Source organism: Thunnus thynnus, chromosome 19 (genome assembly GCF_963924715.1).
Source record: "Thunnus thynnus chromosome 19, fThuThy2.1, whole genome shotgun sequence".
Taxonomy (NCBI): domain Eukaryota; kingdom Metazoa; phylum Chordata; class Actinopteri; order Scombriformes; family Scombridae; genus Thunnus; species Thunnus thynnus.
The window spans coordinates 9,065,244-9,086,724 of record NC_089535.1 but is presented as its reverse complement, the minus strand read 5'-3'; the positions used below and the strand labels follow the sequence as shown (position 1 = coordinate 9,086,724).

Sequence of the window (21,481 nt, the reverse complement as noted above, 5' to 3'; positions counted from 1 at the left end):
CGCTTGTCAGATGTAATCAATCCCCAATAAATGCAGTTTGTTTGACAGTATCACTATAAACAGCAGTCCCTGGTCTCATGGTACCTTACATCAGATTACAATCAGTGCCATGCAATCGGGTATAAATATTTTATACTGTATTTTGGGGGAAAAAAAGAGAGCTATTGGAGAGATATTGGATTGGAAATCAGCACATACCCTGAGTTGAGGTATTGGAATTGGTATCAGGAAAGAAAAAGATGAATCGTTATATCCCTACTGTATACTGGACCTACTGGCTCAATATGTGATTTTTGAATATGAATGAATTTGTATGGAAAAAGTTCTCCCAGGGTCTCCCAAGGTCCCAAGGTGCATCAACTTCAACTGATGCCACTATCTGAGAACCATTATGTGGGTAGACTGGTACCCAAACATGGGGTTCTGTTTCAAAGTCCCAGAGCACACATACAGTGCATTATTACTGGATTTGCCTGCTGGAACAATGTGAGAAAAGTGTGGTTTGGGTTTTTCTTTGTCCACAATGACCAAGTTATGCTTTGTTGAAATAGAGCAATAATCGCAGTGAGGAATTATTTGAATCGACCCAGTGGTAGCCTTTCCACTACAGTGCTTTTTGTTTCACAGCAACAAAGAACAACAGCTTTTAAATCTAAAGGCATCCATCTAGAGACCCACACTCTGAAAGGTCATCTCTAACACTGCTGCATTTCTGGGATGTCAGCAAACTGTAGGTCAAAACAACAACGCTGTCTTATAATGGCTTGCTAGATGATGGTGCGGTAACATGGCTTAGACAGCTAAACAAGGTGTAGAGGAATGAGTGAAGAGCATTAAGTGTTGTGAAAAGGCAATCACACTGTCGAGGTCAAACTTTTAGCCGCACTTCTGACGGACATGTCATGGCATTATCAGGTTTTCAGTTATTTCAAGAAAATTACTGATTTGATTCGAAGTTGACAACAAAAATATTGCACAGACTCATTCAGTCGCTATAGTTACCACTGTATATCCTCCGTGTTTGCAATTGTGGCATCATCTATAGTCAGAGGTACAGTAATAGAAAACGATTCAGGAGAAGCCTCTATCTTCCTCTGAGGAAAACCCATTTGTTCCTTTTATCCTTGTGATGCAATGTATCTCCAAGCATACAATACATAATGCAACACGTCTAAGAACAATTGTGCCATTGTGAAATATACTTAAATAATTCAGATTTAGCCACAAATTAAAAACTGAGAGTAGTTGGAAGTCGCCCGTTAGCTTTGATATATGAAGCTTGTGTGTTTAATCCCTATTTCTCGGTTAGGACCAGTTGCCCAGCAACCATCGGAGATTCCAGGAAGTTACTAGTCCCAACCGAGAAATAGTCCGGCACATAACCCCTGTTAAATGGCGATTTGTTATTATACACTTTGGTTTTTGTATAAGTTGAACAAACAAGATATAATGTGTTAAATAGTGCACTCTAGAGGTGCTGGTTGGCAGATGCTGTTACATTTGGACAGAGACGGGCTAGCTGTTTGTTTCCAGTCTTTATGCTAAACTAAGTCAGCCAACTGCAAGCTTTATAATTAGCATACAAACATTGAGATCCTCCATTCATTACCACCGTGAGCAAAAGCTAGAGTCAACAAAACTATAAAGTTTGAAAAGGAGAGAAAGAGAAGACTTTCAGAATGCCTGTACAAATGTTTTGATTGATTGATGGCAGTGAAAGAGTTTTTGCCTCAGGGAAACTAACTTGTTTCAGCTTTTCTGTTATCCCTTTTTGTATTATTCTCTTTTAATATCTTGAGTTTTTGTTTGTTTGGTTTTTTTTGTTTGTTTTCTTTTACTCTCCACTTCATCCATTTTTTTCTTCATCCATGCCGGTTTCTATTTTTCCTCCTTACACTCATGGTTATCTTGTACTCTGAGACAATGAGAAAACAGAATTGGAGCAGTATCACTAAAAAGAGCTGATGCTTTTATTGTCATTTGTCAATAGTATGTGTAATTAATAAATGATTGTGGCTCTGTTTGCCGGAGGCGGTTTGATCCTCGGCCATTTGTACAGCCAACGTGACACTTCCCTATTCGTAAGACAAATGATGCTTCTACAAACACAAAGACAGACAAAAGGGAGGAGTACAGGGAGTGAATGCAAAACTGCATGCAAGGAGATAACAATCTCAACATTCAGCAAGTGAGTCACATTTCTTGAGGGGTTCAATACGAAGGTAATAAAACTGAAAGAAGAGTGTGATTCCGGAGGGGTTTAGACTTTTCTCATTTTCACCTTCAGCTTGTTGGGAATCCTTCGATCGTTCCTCGGGCCCACAAAGACCACTGTGTGTAAAAGTAGTGATCAAGGTTAATTTATTTCTCACTCTCATCTATATTTTAAAAGTTGTACTAATGATTAGACACAAATTAGTCTTTTGGCTGGACAGCAACAGCAGGGCCGGCCCTATAAACGCAACTGTGTCTGACTGACTGAATGACTGAGTGATGAAGTTACACCATTGGTCGGCTGAAGGCGGCCAGAGCTTTGGACAACCAAGTAACCCAGAATGCATTTCACACCAACCAGCAGTGATGGTGGAGATTTTAAGCCAGGCTAAAAGCTGTTGTAATTAATATGTCACTTTATTAAGTTTGAATATTACATTTAGATTCCCAATATGTGGTCAATTTATCCAAATAACACCTATTTGCAAAATTGGTCCGACGATTTTGGAGATGTGAGGATCCCCCTGGCCGGGTCAGACCAGCTGGTCAACGTCGGTCGTCATCCCGGGGAGAACATGATCTGATGAACCGGTCTGTGCGACTCTTTGGTAATATACTGCTGGCTCTAATGTCATTTTGATATATGATATAATTCCTTTTGGAAGAAAAATGTCGGTCTAACAGATGAAATCTAACAATTGTAGCTGCCACATTAGTTTGAATGTAAAGTGAAGCTCTGCCTCTGGGGCTCTATATGTACAGATATCATCACATTTCAATAAATATAACTGTATTAAAATGAACAGATCAGTCTATATTAAATTCCATCTTATTTTATTAAGCTACAGAACAGTTTGGATTTTTATTATAGCTACATTATAGACTGAATAACATAATTTACTGCATCTCTGTCAATGAGGTTATTTTTTGTGAGCTGTTTGTTGAGCTTTGAGATGATTTTGTCACAGTACAGTCATGTAGTTGTGTTGAAGCTCAGCTGCTGCTGTCAGCAAGTACGCTGCTGTTATAATTGCAGAATGACAGTACTGCATCCTCCCGTCCTCAGAAGTTTGTACTCAGGAGTCGAACTATGTCGAATTGGCTTCAGTCAAAGCCTGGTGTGTTTCCTGGGGGGCTCGGTTGCCACGTGTCGCCACTTCCTGTAACTGTTGTTTCAAATTAAAAGCCCCCCCCCCCCAAGTGTTTCATACACAGTCCAGCCATATATACTAGGTTTTGACCTAGTTTTGTTTATGCTAGAGTCAACAGTCAAAAGTTCCTGCTGAATATGAGAATACTTAAAGTGGCTGCACCAGTGTTTCAATAAAGTCTTCATTCAAGCAGGCTGTACAGTTTGCGTTTCTGTTGTAATTAGAATCAGTGCTTACACGCATGGTAAAAGCAGTTATCTTAACTGAATTAAAAGAGACGTAAGAGATACGTCACTGTTTACCATTTGTAGTGTTTTTCCTCAGTTAACCCTTTCAATGACAATTAGAGAGTTTCTTATCTTATCAGAATGCTGTATTTTAAACATGTTTTTCCCATTATCCAGAGACTGTTTCCTGCACTAAGACGGAAACACTTTTTATACATACAGTGGCACCACATGGCCACCCAGTGAATGTGCAGTAAAATGGTCGTTCCCTGAGCAGCTTCTACCTCACTCAAGAGCTCCTGCAAATAAGTTCTTTAGCAGTGGATGATTACCGTTCGTCATACTGCATTTCTGTAATTCCAGATTCATTCAGTGTACTTTTCATTCACCGGATCATAGTCGGCCTTACTGTCACAAGCCTAACATCAGTTAACAAAGTGCAGTGAAATATGCTAAAATACAGGCTGCTTTAACTTAGAACTGGCAGACTGGAATGATTTATTTCAGATTAAGACCAGTGATGAGCAACATAAGTACACATTTACTAAAATGATTACTTTTAATTAGTGACTGTACCTTTTTTTTTTTTTTTTTTTTAAATATTCTTCCTTCTCTCCATTAATATTTTAGACATCTAAGTGTAGGTTATACCCACCCGTCTAATAAATTACCACTAATTCACTGAGTATGACAAATGAATAATTGAATACTGCAAGTGTGTGAATTAATGGGTTATTAAATGATTAATTATTATAACAAAGCCACAAATTATACTCCACTCCCTGCCCAAGACCCTGTCCCTTACAGTACTGTTCCATAAATCCCAGACACTACAAATTGTTGCAGTGAGTAGTGAGACTCAAATTACAGCTCATATTGCTTAGTCATTACGGCTCAGATCACAAGAAATTGTCTTTACGTCAGAGACGGTGTCAGTGAGAGCTGTTCTTAAACTCGAGTCTCCGGAGGCGAGTAAAGAGGTGACCTGCAGAGAGGATTGGAGAGAGAAAGAGAGAGAGAGAGACGGGGAGATAAACAGACGGACACAGAAAGAAAGGGACAGAGAAAAGGAGACAAAGTGCTGCATTGAGTTGAGAGGTGTGAGGATGTTTGATAAGCCATTATCACTCCTCTTGGAGGACAGCAGGCCCTTTTCCCCCCTTTTCTCTTTTGACTCACCACTTTCTCACCATGGTCATCCTCTTTTCTTTGTCTATTTAATCTTTCAGAGCCAAACATTTGGTATGCAAGCTATAGGAAGATATGGGCTGACATAGACTGATGCGCTGCTAATGCCTGTTCTGTTTTATCCAATGACTCCTCATTTATCAGGAGCTCAACAGCCTATTGTGCCTTGTTGGCCTGACACAGCATTAAACACGGTGACCATAATAACCACAACAACATAGATAAGGAGCCTCAGTGACTATTGTATGTGCTTTTCATACATTTCTTACAGGCACCATTTTTCTTCCCGTTAGCTTTCATTCCTCTTCTTTACGCTACAAACATCGTGTGTCTACTCTGTATCTGTGCCGTTTGTTCCGTTTATTCAGCCCTTTTTATCCGTCTTGAATTTCTCGCTCTGTGTTTCTGTCTCCACTTTTTCTCTTTCTTTCTCAGCGGATGCGTTCCTTGTTTTTGCAGGAGAGGCGCTCTGCGTCATGCAAGGTCCATCTTCTGCGACGCACCATAAGTGTTCCAGTGGAAACCCAGTTTCCAGAGTTCCACAGCCAGCTGTCCACTGAGAGCGGTGAGTAGCCTGAGGACACACCTCTGCAGTAATCAAGACACACACACACACACTCTCTCTCATACACTGGAAATACTTGAATTGCTTTCTTGAAGCCATTTAATTAAATTAGAATGACTAATAACCTAGAAATCAAATATTAAACACTTGTTCAACATGGTTATACATATAATATAATTAATGACTGTGGAGACTGAGAAGTTTTTCTGGCTTAGCTCTGGTTTGGGACATTTTTATCCACAATCCTCTGTCCAATGCCACTAAATAATGTCTTAAAGTCAAACAGAAGCTCTCATATGCAGATAGTCGTGCTGTGCAAAGGTCAAACGGGCAACATGTCTTAAGAGAAGCACCTTTCTCTGCTCCTCAGTGATACAACCACAACACTTATGTCTGCTTGTAAGCCTTGCATTGCTCACATGCCTGGCTGAGTATTTAAAAATTGCTGAGACTTTTTTTTTTTTTTCTACCTCATATCCACTAGATGGAGAGCTTGCAGCTTCATTGTACCGCACAGTACTACTCAAGACAACCACTGAAAAAATGTTTTGTGTATCCAAACTACACAATGTGTCACCTGCACATAAATCGTCACATTGCACAAAACGTGCAAGGTGTAACGTGACACTTCCGTTGACAATGTAATGCCATCACTTCCTGGATGTGCCACTACAAGGACTGGAGCTGCTCAAACCGGTGGAGTCTGTGGATGTGTTTTTTATGAGGATGAACACACAGGAGTAGCGGAAATACGACACTAGGTGGCGCTCAGGTTTGGCATTAAAGCATCTGTAGCCCTCAGTTGCTGTTGCTGGGTTGTTAGCTGGCATGTAACCTAATATGACCCACCTTTAAATCAGTGAGTTCAGCGGTTAATTAGTTTAAGTGCTTTTTCATGATGTCATTACATTATTTTATTTACACCCTGTATTCTGTACAGTACATTAAGTTTAGGTTTTATTAAGTTTAGTAATTCCCTGAGGTGATGTTACCCTCTATATCCCTGTGACAGTGTTACTTGACAGCACAAAGACTGTATAATACTTGGCAATGTTGTGTAAGCAATTTCAACCGAGATTCTTGTGTGTTTACTATTGTGGTTGTAGTGCTGGGAACAGTATTGTGCTTTTTGCTGACACTCTATGCTCGGGAATTGTCACACAGTTTTTCCACATCCGTCTGATTAAATAATAAGTGAGTCAGTGAATCTGGGGCTGGATTGTTATACAGTGATATCTGCAGGTTTACCACACCTTGATCAGTAGAGGGAGCCGTTTAATTCTCTGTTAACAACAAGAATAGAAGTGGCTCTTTAAAACTTTTACAAATTCTTTATCCCTTAGTTAACATAAAGAAACGTATTTATTCCTCAAGTTTGTTCTTTTAGTTACAGCATTATGTGTTAGATGTTTCTCGACACACCCTTCTTTCCCTTTTTTTTTCTTCATTTGACTGTGTATGTGCAGCTCAAACGCCTGGCAGGCCTCCAGTTTTCTTCTTTCTTGTGCTTTGTTTTGGACACTTGTCTCCTTCTCTCACACTCTTTATCTCCCGAGTGAAGTTTCTTTCTCGTCGATGGTATGATGAGGGTATAATGAGACAAGCAGAGACGTCCTTCTGTCTCTTCAAAGTTATGGCTGTTTACCCGGCATTCTCTGCATAGCACATATTCGCCTTTAGAATGATACAGGGGCTGCAGAACTAAATCACACATATATACAACATCAAAAAGCAGGGGGAGAGTTTTGACATACCTGCATCCCCTTTTTTGCGATTTATATTCACCGATACAAGTGATGAGATGATGATGATGAGAAAACATCATACTGGATCTGTATGATTAGGTTGATTTTTGTTTATCTGAGAGGAGACAGAGGCTAAAAGAATAAACACAGTCTGCCAGCTAGATCACTAATTACAGGGTACCTTTGCAACTCTGCCAGTGACATTCTGAAACTTTTCCACGATGATTATGTAAGATAATTTCTGAGCTGCTGATTCAGATCTCCATAGTCAAGCTAGAATATATTACAATATATTAATATATTACGGTCGTGGCTGTTATTATGTCAGCCGTTTAAACACAAATTTCAAGCCGTTTTGTCACCTTTTGAGGTATTCTGTCAAATTTATATTTCACAGCAAACTTTTTACTTTAATCACCTGACTGCAGTTGCATTTAGATTTGAATCCAGCGGTCACCAAAGATGAAAAATAACAATTACAAATGAGAAGCAGCATTGACTGAACACAGAAACACCAGAGGCAAAAACAATCTTAACTTAACTTTATGTAAATTCATCAATTCTACTGCTAGAGCTTCATTAAAACTCACTTACTGTGATTATTGGTAAATTAATATTTCTCATGAACAAAAACAGGTTTCTGCCTCTTTGAATATCATATTGACAGAAGAGCTGTTGGTCATTTTTTCCCTGAAAAGCAAAACAGGAAATCATGCTTCAGTCCCCTCTTCTCTGTCTAACCTATGAAAGTTGCATTTGTGCACGTGTGTGTGTGTGTGTTTGTTTGTGTGTGCACCTGTACGGCTTTCAAATAATCACACCACTACAAACACTCTAGTCTATGTTTTACTAAATTATGCATCGGCCCCACCTGCTCTTGTCCTTGCGTGGCACAGGCACTAAACAAGCAGCGTGATGAATAAAAACTACGCTAAGATGAATAGGAATCCACAACAAATCAGAGAGCGCTCTCATCTCATCTCATCCTCCGACTGAATAGCGAGCGGCTGCCTCCTCTGTTCTTTTGAACCCGTCGAGGTTTTGGCACAAACGCGCGAGAGAGAGAGACGGAGAGCGCCGTTATGCTCCCACCAGAACAACTAAACTTAATTTTACTGAGGTAAAAAGTTTGTTTTTCTGGTTGCAGTTTTCGGAAAAGTTCTGAACTCTTGGTTCTTTAAAGATACTGGGGCATACGCTGCCCTATTTTCTACTTTTTACTTCTCCATAAATATTTTCACTGAAGCTGTAACACTTTAGATAGGATTAAATACTGGATGACTGACCAAAGGCTGGATGATGAAAGAATGATTTGTACATACCTTGTGGCCCAAATACTGTCTTATATGTGTTTTAGGTATCTTAGCATTCCCTGTGATGTTTAATTTAATGAAGCTTTCCTCCATCTCTCTCCTTAGAGTTTATAATTACAATTAGCTATCATTAGCCTGAATGCTATTTGTTGATTTCGTGCCAGTGGCTGCAGCCAGCACACCACTAAATAATGGGAGTTTTTTTTCTCTTATCAATGTCTTGAACTCAAAACATCTCAGATACGCAGAGATGTATCTTATGAAAGACCTTAGATAGTTGTGATAAAATGTTTTTCAAAGTAAATGTTGGCTGGGCTCCATTTGGCTGTGTTCAGTGGTTGAAAGGGGGGGAAGGGGGGGGAGGGCACTTTAATGGAGTGCAGGTGGCAATTGAGGTATGGTATCCCCCCGTCAGTTGATAATGAAGCAGTAACAGGGAGTTGCTGTGGAGGATGGAGTTGTAAAATTACTGAACTTTTCACAGCTCTCAAGTGTTTATAATACCTTTTTCATTAGGATCCAGCCACGACGAGCTACGTTAAACACATACTAGTCGTTGTGTCGTTTTGCCATGTTGTTGGTACATATGGTATTTCATTAACTTTCCACACAAGCTGTCCATTCAAGTCAAGAATAAGCGGCATGTGCCATTTAAAACCAGCACTGTGACAGCCGCACTCATTGTTAACACTCATTTTCATCCGGGCAGCAGCGCTAGATAAGTTTCCTCAATTCTTCTGGCAATTTTCAAAACTGAAAACATCAACTTTCCAGACTAATCTCATCTCTTTATGATGGGGGAAAAAAAAAAAAAATGCTGAGAGTGTAAAATTGATCAAAGTGGAAACATTCAGCCATAGCACCGCCACAACCTCCTCCACCCATATCTCTCTCTCTCTCTCTCTCTCTCTCTCTCCCCCTCTCCACCGCCACAACATGGAAACTGCTTCTCTCTCTCTCTCTCTTTCTCTCTGTCCGTCTCTCTCTCTCTCTCTCTCTCTCTCCTCCCTCCCATTCAGTGCTCCGCTATACTCTCTCTCTCGCTCTCTCTCTTTCCCCACTCTCCAGAGAGAGGCTCAGTCAGACAGATGTAACACAGCGGTAGAAGCCTGAGCTGAGCTGGCAGGCTGCAGGGGCCAGACCAGAGCCAGCAGCAGCTCTGACTGGAGAGAGAGAGAGAGAGAGAGAACAGCAAGAGAGAGAAGAGAGACGACATCGGCGGCGGAAAAAAGCGGCGGAGGAGATAAAAACAGGCGGTTGTAGAAGTAGTTTCAATATTGCAGTTCAGTCACAGAGTCAACTTTGCCTCAGGATATGGGCGTGTTGATCCGGGCGCTCATCACACTGTGAATTTAACATGGACCCCGACACCAGCACCCATCCAGAGGCACAGCATGGTGAGTGAGATTTTTTTTTTTTTTTGTAGGGAGGAAAAGATGAGAAAGGAGAGCGATACTGTGGAAAAAGTTGAAGAGCATGTTGGCGAACAAGAGAGTTAGGTCACATGGTTTTCCTGTTAGCTCGCTACTACAACTATGCTCTCCGTTTGGCTCTTAAGCTGTTGACTAGGGCCTCTGTGGTCAGATGAATAGGACTTCAGTCTGTTCTGTTGGGTCAGGGGGGTCAAGGAGTGAGGGGTGTTACATGTCAATGTGATGAAATCAACATCCTGCTAAAGAGTGCTGAATTTTCATCCTTACTATAACCGGGTTATAGAGTTTTTTGGCTTCGACGTAGCTAAGAAAGTTCAAAACCGTACGTGGAATGATGTTGATGCTGTGTTACCTCTCCGGGATTCGCCTGGTCTTCACTTTTTTTTTTTTGGCTGTGTCGGTGGAAGCTTTGTAGAACAGGAAGCTCTTTTCTCGCTCTTTGAATGGAATAATTAACTGTGGCATATGTGACGGCCGTGGGTGTACCATTTCTGTTTAAAAAAAGAAGAAAAAAAAAAAAAAGATAATTTGATGGTTATGTGAATCCTTCTATTTGTAATGCTGTGTAGTGGTTGCCGCATGTGGGTGTTTGTGTGAGAGACACAGAGCAGCACGAAAGAATGAAAGTGGGAGACAGAGGGAAAGAGAAGGGGAGAGACAGAAAAGAGAAAAGAGTTATGTACACAAATAAATCCAGGGGGATGTAGACTGCACTGTAGGCCAGTGAGAGTGCTCACTCTTTCTCTTCCCCTTCATTTTCCGCTGGCTTTTTTTTTTTTTTTTTTTTTTTTCTCCACTGCTCCAAATGTTATAGCCTAAACTAGATAGTTAAAAGGCAGAAAAAAAAATGGTGTATTATTAACTGGGCCAGAAAAGACGATGTTTTGTCTTCATGGCTGACGGGAAGGACTATGCTGTGCTGCTGCTGATGAAGAATGTGGTTAACAGAATGAGTCAACAGAGAACATATTTCCAAGAGACCGTAGTTTCTCCTCGCCAGCGTCTAAGCCACATTGCTTTATGCGCTGGGCCGTCTGCCATGACAGAGAAGGAGAGACAAAGAAAAGGGAAAGAAAACTTGGTAAAAACAAAACTTCACCGTTTTTATCCATCTCCTGAGACGCAGGAAAAAACCCCTCTGTTAATAATCTAACCGAAATAAGTGAGAACACTGAGCTTTTATTCTCACCTTCACAGTAAAAGTCTCCCAGCATAGAATGATCACTCCATGCAAACTTCATACTCAAACCAAGCAGACAGTCTTTCCCGATTGCACGCAGCCTCTGAAGATCCCTTCTGAGGTTCAATATAAATAGAAAAGTGAGAGCAGAAAAGGCAACAATCTGATATCTTCCCATTACACTCTCACCTCAGGCTTGCAAGCCCTCAGGAAGAGTTCATGCTTCCTAAGCCTGGCAGGCATCAATTTTCACTCTCTCTCACACAAACAGATGCATATACACAGACATCATCGCTGTTATTCGGAACAAATCTAAGAGCAGAATAGCTGGTGGTAGAGATGCATTTCTATATGCATGTTTTTGGCATATATTACACATTGCTTTGTGTATTTTGCATATGAAGTAGGTGCTGATCTGCATCTAGCTGACTATGGTAGCACAGGCACTGTAAATGATAGCTATGTCCTGTTTCTATCCACAGAAAGCAGAGGATCACTGACACTTGAATCACTCAAATAATAGCATTTTGTCAATGTTATTAACCCAATAAGCATGTTGATGCTTATAATATTCTGTTTTATTACACAAGTCTGGAGTGTGCACCCACTAGTTTTGTCAGGAATCAACTGAGAATCCAACTAAAACCTAAACCGAAAGTATTTTCTTTTTTTTTTTACAAGAGCCCATCCCTTTAACATGCGTTCAAATGAGAACATCTACTAGTTCATAGAAGCTCACAGAGATGAGAGGAAGTTTGAGGGAGGAAGTAAAAAGGGAGAGGCATAAAAAAAGTCCTTATCCATGGCCTTCATTGACATGTAAATAGGTCTGCGTGTTTTTGTCCTAGTTGAGGAAAGGTTGAATGCCTGCTCATGTACTGGAGGAGAAAACACAGGGACATTTTTTTTTTTTTTTTTTGCAAGTGTGTGTGTGTGTTTGTACTTGTGTCAGACAGAACTTTCATTAGATAGCGGGATTAAACCTTTTGAGGATTTCTTCTCTTTTGCTATAAAGCATCTTTTGTGAAAAAAAAAAAACACAAAAAAAACAAAACAAGCAGCTTTTCTTTCATTTTTCCATTTTGAAGTGAATTAGGGTTTCTGACTACACTTTTGAAATTCCCAGATTTTATCCAGATGAAACTGTGGTCTTGTGGGTGAAAGTGCTGCAGGGCTTTTGTCTTGAAGAATGTTCAGCTTTTAATAAAAGATTTATTCTTGCTTGTGTTGTCATGTGCTAAAATCTAGTCAGACTCCGGTGCTGGGTGGTACAGGGTGTGTAAATTTAGGAACAGGGCTGTCAGCTTGTAAGTTTTAATCTAGTTTTAACAGAGGGAAGACTATCTCGCGCCAGGCCTCATGGTTAAGTCAAGTTCATTCTGGTGTACAAAGCTTTCTTCGCCCCTGCGAGGGAACAGCCTTGGCAGATGAGTGTTGTCTAAAGGATTTAGACGCAGATGAAGACATGTTTAGTCTGTCTGATGTCCAGTTGTAAACATGTTTGTGTTCATTTACTTACAGCTTTTGGAGAATAAATCTTAAGTTTTAAAGTGGAAAGACATTTTGTCAAAGTGAGGTCATGCTGGTCGGTTCAAACGTCTTTAAAAGGCTTTTTCAGCGTTTCACTGACTCGGTTTTGGGGTTAGGGGTTGGACTGGTCTGGGATAGGAGTTATGATTATAGTAAGGAGAGGGTTAGGGATGAAATAAATGTCAAGCAGTCAGTCAATGGGCTTCATTATGAAACAGGAAAACATAGTAGCTGACACAGTTAAAGGAGTAGTTTGACATTTTGTGGAATCATTTTATTCACTTTCATGCCAAGAGTTAGATGACAAGATGGATAGCGCTCTCATATCTGTGTTAAACTTGAGCTAGCGGGAGATTAGCTTACATAATATTGCTTAGTTACAACAAGAAACTCTCTGTGAAGCTTGTCGTTTTTATATTTATGTTTGTGTACGGATTAAACAAAGTGCTGCTAGTCAGATTTTTTAACTTTAATTGTTTTTATACTTTAATTTTTAATTGTACAGACCCAGGCTAGCTGTTTTCTCCCTGCATCCAGTCTTTATGCTAAGCTAGGCTTATTGAGTCCTGACTCTCTCTCTCTATATATATATATGTATGTCTTGCTTACATTAGAGTGGTATTGATCTTCTCGTTTAACTCTCAGGAAGACAGTGAATGTGCATATTTCCCCAAAATGTCAAACAATTCTTTTAGCATGTCAGCAAACACATTCCAAGAAGTGTATTCATATATCAGCGTATTCATTTGGAGTCATGTTTCTGGCACCTCATTAACGTGAGTCCAATATTCACTCTCATATTTTTAGCTGCAGAATTTGGTCCACACCAACTCTCTCCACAAAAGTAGGTTTTAAATGTAGCAGATATCTGACTTTTTTCATCAGGTAGTCACTAACTGTATCTGTCTGTCATGTGCTCCTGGACAGGAAGTGTAAAGCTTATCAGAACTTTTTTGCTGGAAATAGCTGCCCAATAAATGTGAAGGCTGTGAAACCAAAACAATGCACCAAAAGAGGCTAAATGTCTCATAGAGTTGCTGAATTGGCTGATGACAAGTGATGAGTGATCCTTTACATGTTGTTTTATTCAGTGCTGATATTCAAGATATAGATAATTGCAGCTTTAAAAGTTTTAAATGCCATAGCTTGTCTGCCTTTTGGAACCGTTGAAAGTACATTTAAATCGCTGCTGTAAAGACTTTTATTTATTTAAACAAAATAAACATCCCATCTGTAGTAACTGAGATACAGAATGTAAAATTTGTATGAATAACTATTATTTTGGGGCCGATTCTTTTATCTCTCTCATGCTGTCATTTGGTTTAACATAATGTTCCACATAGTCACTCTTTTTCTGAAGACTCCCAACATACAGCTCTACATACATACAGCATTTACAGTAAGTGATCATGTAAAGATAAAGAGGCACGCCACTTGTCATGCACCTCCAGAGGTTAAGGCAAGTGTCACTGGATCAGTTGGGCTGGAAAAGAATGTCAAGACTAGTTTTAAATAACATGCTATGTCTTGCGGCATGCATTACCTTAATTTATGCATGTCTTACTCATTGGTTTTCCCACCTTCTCGTCGGTACTGAACCATAAGCTCATTAGAGAAACCTTTGTCGCTCTCAGGGCACGCGTTCAGATTGTCTGAGACCGATTGCATTTCACCTCTGGATTTCAAATCCTTCTCCAACGTATCCGGAGTGGCTGCTTGAGATGGGACTTTGCTTTCATGTTCATATTTGACTTTATCTGTAGGGAAAACTGTGGATGTTTCTGAAGAGAGAGAGAAAAAAAGAAAATTCTCACATCACACACGTTGGCTGTGGCTATTTGCATAATGGATGGTACTTCACCAAAAAACCTCAAAATGAGAAAGGAAAAGCCGGGAACAAAAGAGCCATGATGATGAAGAGCAACACAGAGAGAGAAGATGACAACTCACCTCATGATTGGTCTATGTTTGCTAGCTTTGTTGAGCTGTATGTGGTAAATTTACTACAAACTTGACTAGGTGGTCCTTCATGGAGGTCAAGGACGTATTCGTGCTCTTACTACACTACATATTTGGATAATTGCATACCTTACTATGTGCAAATGTGGCTTGAACAATCAGGTCCTGATGTAGCCTCAGTGAATTTTGGGGTACTTTCACACTGATATTTAGAGCCGTCTCTTTATGATCAGCTTGTCCTGTGACTTTAAAAGCCTAGTGATCGTTTCAGAAGAATGAATGAGTATACTGGGACATGTCAGAATGCAACTGAGTCTCTAATACAGTTTGCTTCTTGGCTAAATTGTCCCAGAGACCAAGGAGCCTCAAGACCTACACTTGGGAACCAAAACTCGGGAACCGCAATTGTGTTTGCCTCTCCCAAAGACGAATCAAATCACACTGATCACAGATTACAAGTGACTCGGTTTGAGACTTTTTTTTTTTTTTTTGTATGTGGTGAAACAAACACACAAAGTAAATATAGATGAGTCTGAAGTCATCATGCTTTTCTTCATAATTTACTGTTGTGTGATTGTGATGGATGTTGTGAAGACGGCGAATCACCACAAAGATGTCTGTCTCCAGAGTAGCAATCCGCTGAATGTGATGTTGTGTTTTTTTTTCTTTTCTGTTATAGTACATAACCACAATGAAGCAATTTGCAAATAGATTAGAATTTCAGTGTAGTTTCTCTCGCTCGTTCTCTACCTCCTTCTTTCCCAGACTCTCTTTATCGGGCTCTTTTCAGACTACATGATTATCAGTAGCATCAAACATTTTATTTTTTTATCCCTAATCCTAAAAGTACAACAAGTTTGAATAACTGCTTGTGTTTGACCGGTTTGACCAGTTCAAGGTGGCGTCTTCAGTTTGTTCAACCAACAGTCCAAACTCTAAAGATGTTCAGTTTATTATCATATCAGACTAAGAAAACTATCAAATCCTCACAAATGAGTGACTGAAACTGGGGAATGTTTGACATTTTTGCTTTAAAATGACCGAAACAATTAATCAAATATAAAAATGCATCATTATTGTCTCCTCTAACCTCATACATAGCTACTGACCAGCTGATTATTGACTTGCACTTTGACAGTTTTATTGTGACAATTTGAAATCTTGGCAAGAATTCAGTCGTATTAAAAAGAAAAAAAAAAAAAAAAAAAATCAGCATTTTCCCACACACCTGAATATACTGTATAGAAGTGTAATAAAACCTTGCAGATCGCTATCCAAAAAGATCCACAGCTGTAAGGTCCACACGGGAGATGACACATGAAAAGTTCATCAAACACTTAAAACTAGTCTGGTGATGGTGGATATAAATAACACTGTAAGAGCAGAGCTAAGCAATAACCTCAGAGAGCTGACTCGCGGCCAGCAGCAACAGTGGCACGACTCCATTTGGCCCCATTTGTCAGAAAGCCTCCCTGATGGGAGACTGTCAGTCAACAGAGCGCTGCCAAGGAAGGGGAGGAGGAGGAGGAGAAGAAGGGTGGGGAGAGGACGGATGAAGGGAGGGAAGGACAAGAAACAGAGAAAAGCAGTGCATGAGTATATGAAACTATAGAGATTTATGGAAAATTAGACTGCGGGTACGAACGTAAACCGTGGCTTCGCCGTATGTTAACGTAGATGTTAAGCGTGTTAGCGGGCTCGAGGTGCGTGGGCGCTAGCGTGTTCATGTGTCAGTGTGTGTCCGTGGTATGTATCGCTGCTGGAAGTGTGTTATGTGTGTCTAAATCGAAGTGACTGCGAGGGGGCAGAAACCGAGCCAGCACAGCCATGAGCTTGTTACACACTCACAAACAAATTTATGTTGGGAATGTGCTTTTCACGTCTCTGTAAATCTTACGTAAATGCGCCGGTCCCACACTGAGCAGTGAGAGTGCCAGGGAGGGTGAGAGCTGGGAGAAGAGAATGAGGTGAAGAAAAAGAGTTGGAAAATAATTACTAGGATGTGAAAGGAAACCAGTTAAGTCAGAGCGAGCATGAATATTCGCAGACTTAAGCCTTTTCCTGGGAGATTCTAATCAAATCGGGATGCTAGAAACGCAAGATAAACTGATTTTAATCAGCGTTTTTGTTTATCCTCCCTCATTGTTTATGTTGTTTACCCAGTTACAGATCTACAATGATCCACCAGGGTATTTAGTCCAGTACCAACACTGATGGGAAAACGCTGTAATTTGAGCCTTAAATAAGAGCTTTGGAAAAGCAGCAACATAAAACTTTTAAGAAGTTTGATTTCTAGTGTCGTCTATTCTATCTGCAATGTTTTTAAGTCATGCTAAAGCCACGATCGTGAGGTTATACTGACAAAAATTCATGTTCTTGTGTGTACTGTACAAAAGATTTTCTCAAATGTAGACCAAAATAAGGTTTTGACAAGACATCAATGACACAGTCTGTTACAATCCAACAAATAATTGTAACTTCAGTTGTTCAATCAGTGAAAACATGCACAAAAGAGGCAGCAACACCTCAATCTACTGCTTTTTATCTATTTGCTTGCAGTTTTAAGTGCAGAACAGCAATCTGAGTGAAGTAGAAGCAGTAGTAGTGGCGTTAGGATAGCTTTTTGGGTGTGTATGTGTGACATATTTGGAGCCCTACCTGTGAACAAGCCAGTCAGTTGCATGATAGGCATGTCAGACCGCCGGCCCACCACGGTGACCCAGCTATAGCCCCCTTTTATAAGTTGAATTCCCTTTGGAATCCTTCCACAAAAAGCACTTGCTGGCATGGTAGGCATGGTAGCGGCCTGACCCCACGTGCCGCACACAAGTGCCTTTGTCCTCAAAATGGCAGATGTTGGCATTCCTGACTGTCCTATATCCAACTCTTCCTTCAACTGAAATACACATTACTTCTTTTTTTTTTTCTCTCTCTCTCTCTGCTTTTACTGGCGAGAGACAGCTGCAGAGACGAATCACGAGCCAGACACTCTGATTTGAATTGATGTAGTTTGACTGTTTTATGTGTTAATTTTTCTCTGACTCAGCTTTCTGAGGAGAGCAGTGTCATTTTCTTTATTGTGCCTCAGCACAAATATTTTGAACATTTTTTTTTTAAGCACTCAACAGAGGACGGGAAGTCAGAATGACTTCTCGGTGCAGATGATTAGGATACTATAGATGCACATTAGACAGACTGTTTGTTTCTTGTTTGTCACGGATGATCCCGATCTTTCCCTTCCTTTAACTTTCTGCTCGCTGCTGGTATACGGCTCTCTTTTTTTTTTTCATCTCCTCTGTATATCCTGTCTATTTTTCCATTGTTGCTGTTCTCTTAACATATCTGCTGTTTCTGGATGGATATCTTTTTAAAGAACACTGCCACTTTTACCCCTGAGAATTAGATTTTTTACCTCCAGTACACATTACATACACAAAAATCAACACATATACAAAACACACACACACTGGTTTAAATATAGTCTTCATACAAAGTATTCATGTTCTTAACTTTTCACACATCCTTAGACATAAACACACACAGATAGACTTAGAAAAATAAACAAGAGTGACAGGGGGTGAAGGATTACTTGGAAAGGGAGACAAACAGAGAGCGAGATAAAAGGAGAGGCGTGTCAGAGTCGTCTATAGGACAAGTGGACTTCAGGGCTTGCACTTTTTTGTCCCTCTGTAACTCTATAGCCCACATACCAAAGTACTCACTCACTATGTCACCTCAGCCTTCGGGTCTCTATCTCTCCCGTTTTTACTGTCACTTCCTCTTTTTCAGCATTTTTTTTTTCTTGTAATTGTTTGTTGAAGCCCTAAACAAGCGTTCTCGTCTCAGTGATCCAACCTCAGTTTGCTCTAGAACACTGTTTTACCACCACATGCTTCACTTTTTAAGTCACAATACTTAAAAAAAATGTTTCAAGAATATGTGTCAAGAATATCATGCAGCTGGGAGGTTGTGTTCAAAGTATTTCTCTGTTAAGTTTTAGTCATTCACTGTCATTATTTAATCAGATCAGCTAACATACAGTAGACCCCTGTAAAGACCACCTGCAAATACCTGTTGCCATTCGTCTTACTTATTTCTGTACTCAGCTAGCTTGTGACTCCACTTTTCATCAAAAACACTGACTTAAGCCCGCTATTTGAAAGTGATCTGGTCAGTCTTAAACAAAAGAAAAAAGGTCTAACCACACGCCAAACCGTGTCAAATAACTTATCTGTTTAAACTCACAATAAGATGTTTAACCGGAGAGGTTTATAGCGCTGGATGCCTCAGAAGCAAGAAACACATGAAGGTAATAGATCAACATATTTATCTCATCTTCAACAATGTCACAGGCTGCTTCTGCACCAGAACAATTTGTATCGTTTCACATTTACTGGATATGTTTGGAAACATGGCTGTTTCCATTTTTGGTTTTGGAAGGTCGCTAAACGCGCGGAGTGGAGGAAACACGGAGCCGTCTGTCATCAGTTTATTCTAACCTGTTGGCTCTGTTAATGCTGTGTTGCTATAATTATAATTACCCTAATTATAGATGAATCAGCTCAATAAAGGAAACCTGTCACCACGATATTTGTCACGTCAGTCACCTTCTACACACATTTGAGCTAAACGGTCTATTAAAGGCTTAAATAAATGTAAATACTAATTCATCCTTGTGTTCTGTGTATCATACATATTGTATGCGCACATGTTCGCACCGCTTTTTCACAATGTATTTAAATATTTAATAAACCGAATGAATAATTGATCAATCAAGAGAATAATTGGCAGATGAATTGATAATAAAAGCTGAATTTTTTTTGCCGTCCTGTTATTTTTTTTCCTGACACATGAAATCACACGTTTTGACAATAAGGAAGAAACTGTGCTGATGAATAACAATAAGCTGAATTTGAATAAAAACAAACAGTTTAACAGTTTCAGTGCAAAGAAAGATCATCATGATATTTTCTCAACACACAGCCTAAAGGCTTACAGTAAGTGTGACTAGATGTGGTGAGAAGAAAAGAGGAGGAGGAGGAAGGGGAAAAGTTGAAGTTGAAGGAGCCAGAAGTTAACTGGTGTGAAGAGGAGGAGGAGGAGGAGGATGGAGGGAGGGAGGGTCTGCTGTCACTTCTGTGGACAAATGCCTTGCTTGACAAATGTCTGGCCAAGGACAGCAGCAGAAACATGAGAATACTGTTCTTTGACAGGAAAGGAGGGAGGGACGTGGGAAGAGACAAGCAGACATCTCCACACAGCAGCTTCCCACACTAACATACCTCTTACCTGTGTTAGTAAATGAACCTCATAGAGAAAGGAAGCTCTAGGTGAGACTTATTAGCTCTTTTCAAGTCTATTTCAACTACTTTCTGCCATCAGCCTACAGAGTAATGTGTGTTTTAAATGACTATAGAGAGAGTTTCCTTGGCTTGCCATTGTAATAAACACAGAATATGTTTTATCTAATATTTTTTTTATCAGATGTTTCATGTTGAAATATTAGGCAGAGCAAAATGCCACCGTAAACACAGAGAAGTAATTGTCCGAGCTAAAAACAGTAATGACAACAACACTGCTGTAGAATGTAGTCTAAGTGCATAGCAAACTTCAACTAATGCTTTAAAGCTGGAGTGTGGTAGTGAGGCCCGGGCCTGGCCCCGCGGTTTTTGGTCAGCCGCAACAAGGCCTCCGATTGGTTGGACGTGAGGTAGGAATTCAGCTCTCCGAGGTCTAAACCCCACCTCCTTCTCCTTCTTCTCCTCCTCCTCCTCCTCCTCCTCCTTCTCCTCTCAGCCTCGAGCGCCGAGGAACGACGGCATTCCCTGTGCACGAGCCCGGCGTGCGCGCACACACACTCGCAGTCCCTTTTGCTTTCTCATATGAAAGGGGGTGTAGAGCAGGGAGTTACAAACATTTTGAAGGCACAGAGTAAGGAAGTGAGAGAAAGCAACAAAAGACAAAGAGAATACTCTCCTGCCCTCTGTTTGTGTGTGTGTGTGTGTGTGGGTGAGTTTTTTTTTTTTTTTTTGTGAGCCTGAGAAGGAGGGGTTGGGTGGTGGGGTGGTGAGGGGGGGGCTGAACCCTGAGTCAATACCCCTGCAGGAGTCCACAGGACCATACACTCACACCCTCACACACCACACACAGACACACACACACTCACACACGCATACTTGCTCAGTCTTCTGCAGCTACTGCAGGCTGAATGAGTGCGAGGCAGAGGGGGGGAACAGAGCAAGGAAGCAGCAGTGCGAGAGAGAGAGGGGAGGAGGAGGAGGAGGAATCTCTGGAGTTACTACTTGTTGCTTTTGGTTTTTCTGTGCGGATTGAGGATGATATTCTTTCTGTTTTCCCTGCTGCAGTGGGACCTTGTCTGAGGTGAGCGCTAGCATTCCTCACTCTTTTTTTTTTTCCTTCTCCTTTTCACCGGCCAATACTTCAGTGAGAGGAAAAGGTGTGGGGGGGGGGTAAGGGGGAAAGACCCAAGCTATGGTCTGAGTTACACATTGTGAGGTTTTTCTGTTGGGAATGCTCTCTTGGTGGAATGGCGGAGGGGGGTTGAAAAAGAGGAGGAGGTGTGGAGGGAAGCTTTTTCACGTGCCAGGGAAGCAACATTATCACACTTGATCTGTCAGAGAAAGACACAAAGTAGAGGTAGGAAGAAGCAAACTATCTTTTTTTTTTTATGGAGGTGGTGGAGAAGAAGGTTGTAGAAGAAATGTCAGACTCAAAGACACAAAGAGCTGTAACATGTGATTCTAAGTTGTGCTTCTACAAGCGGGACAGAAGAAGATGAGAAAGGAAAAGTCGGTCTAGCGCTCTCAGACTCTAATGATTAATGCCTCTCTTTCTTTGGTGGTTGTGTGTTGACAGGACCATGCAACATGAATGTGACACTTATTCATAACCTATTTGGTGTCTCTGTGTGTGTGTGTGTGTGTGTGTGTGTGTGTGTGTGTGTGTGTGTGTGTTG

At 40.6% G+C, this 21,481-nt stretch overlaps 1 protein-coding gene across 12 annotated transcripts in view; it reads left to right on the top strand.

Moving 5' to 3' along the window:
- The window catches only part of LOC137171244 (disabled homolog 2-interacting protein-like), a 149,323-nt gene that overhangs the window by 6,391 nt on the left and 121,451 nt on the right, over positions 1 to 21,481 (top strand). For 6 of the 12 annotated variants that reach the window (XM_067575130.1, XM_067575127.1, XM_067575132.1 and 3 more), the window contains exon 3: positions 5,216 to 5,345. In XM_067575130.1, coding sequence (XP_067431231.1) covers positions 5,216 to 5,345 — 130 coding nt within the window. Of the gene's footprint in view, positions 1 to 5,215; positions 5,346 to 9,470; positions 9,801 to 20,538; positions 20,887 to 21,143; positions 21,163 to 21,481 lie in introns of those variants that run through there. The other 6 variants (XM_067575136.1, XM_067575135.1, XM_067575139.1 and 3 more) reach the window with 4 other exon arrangements.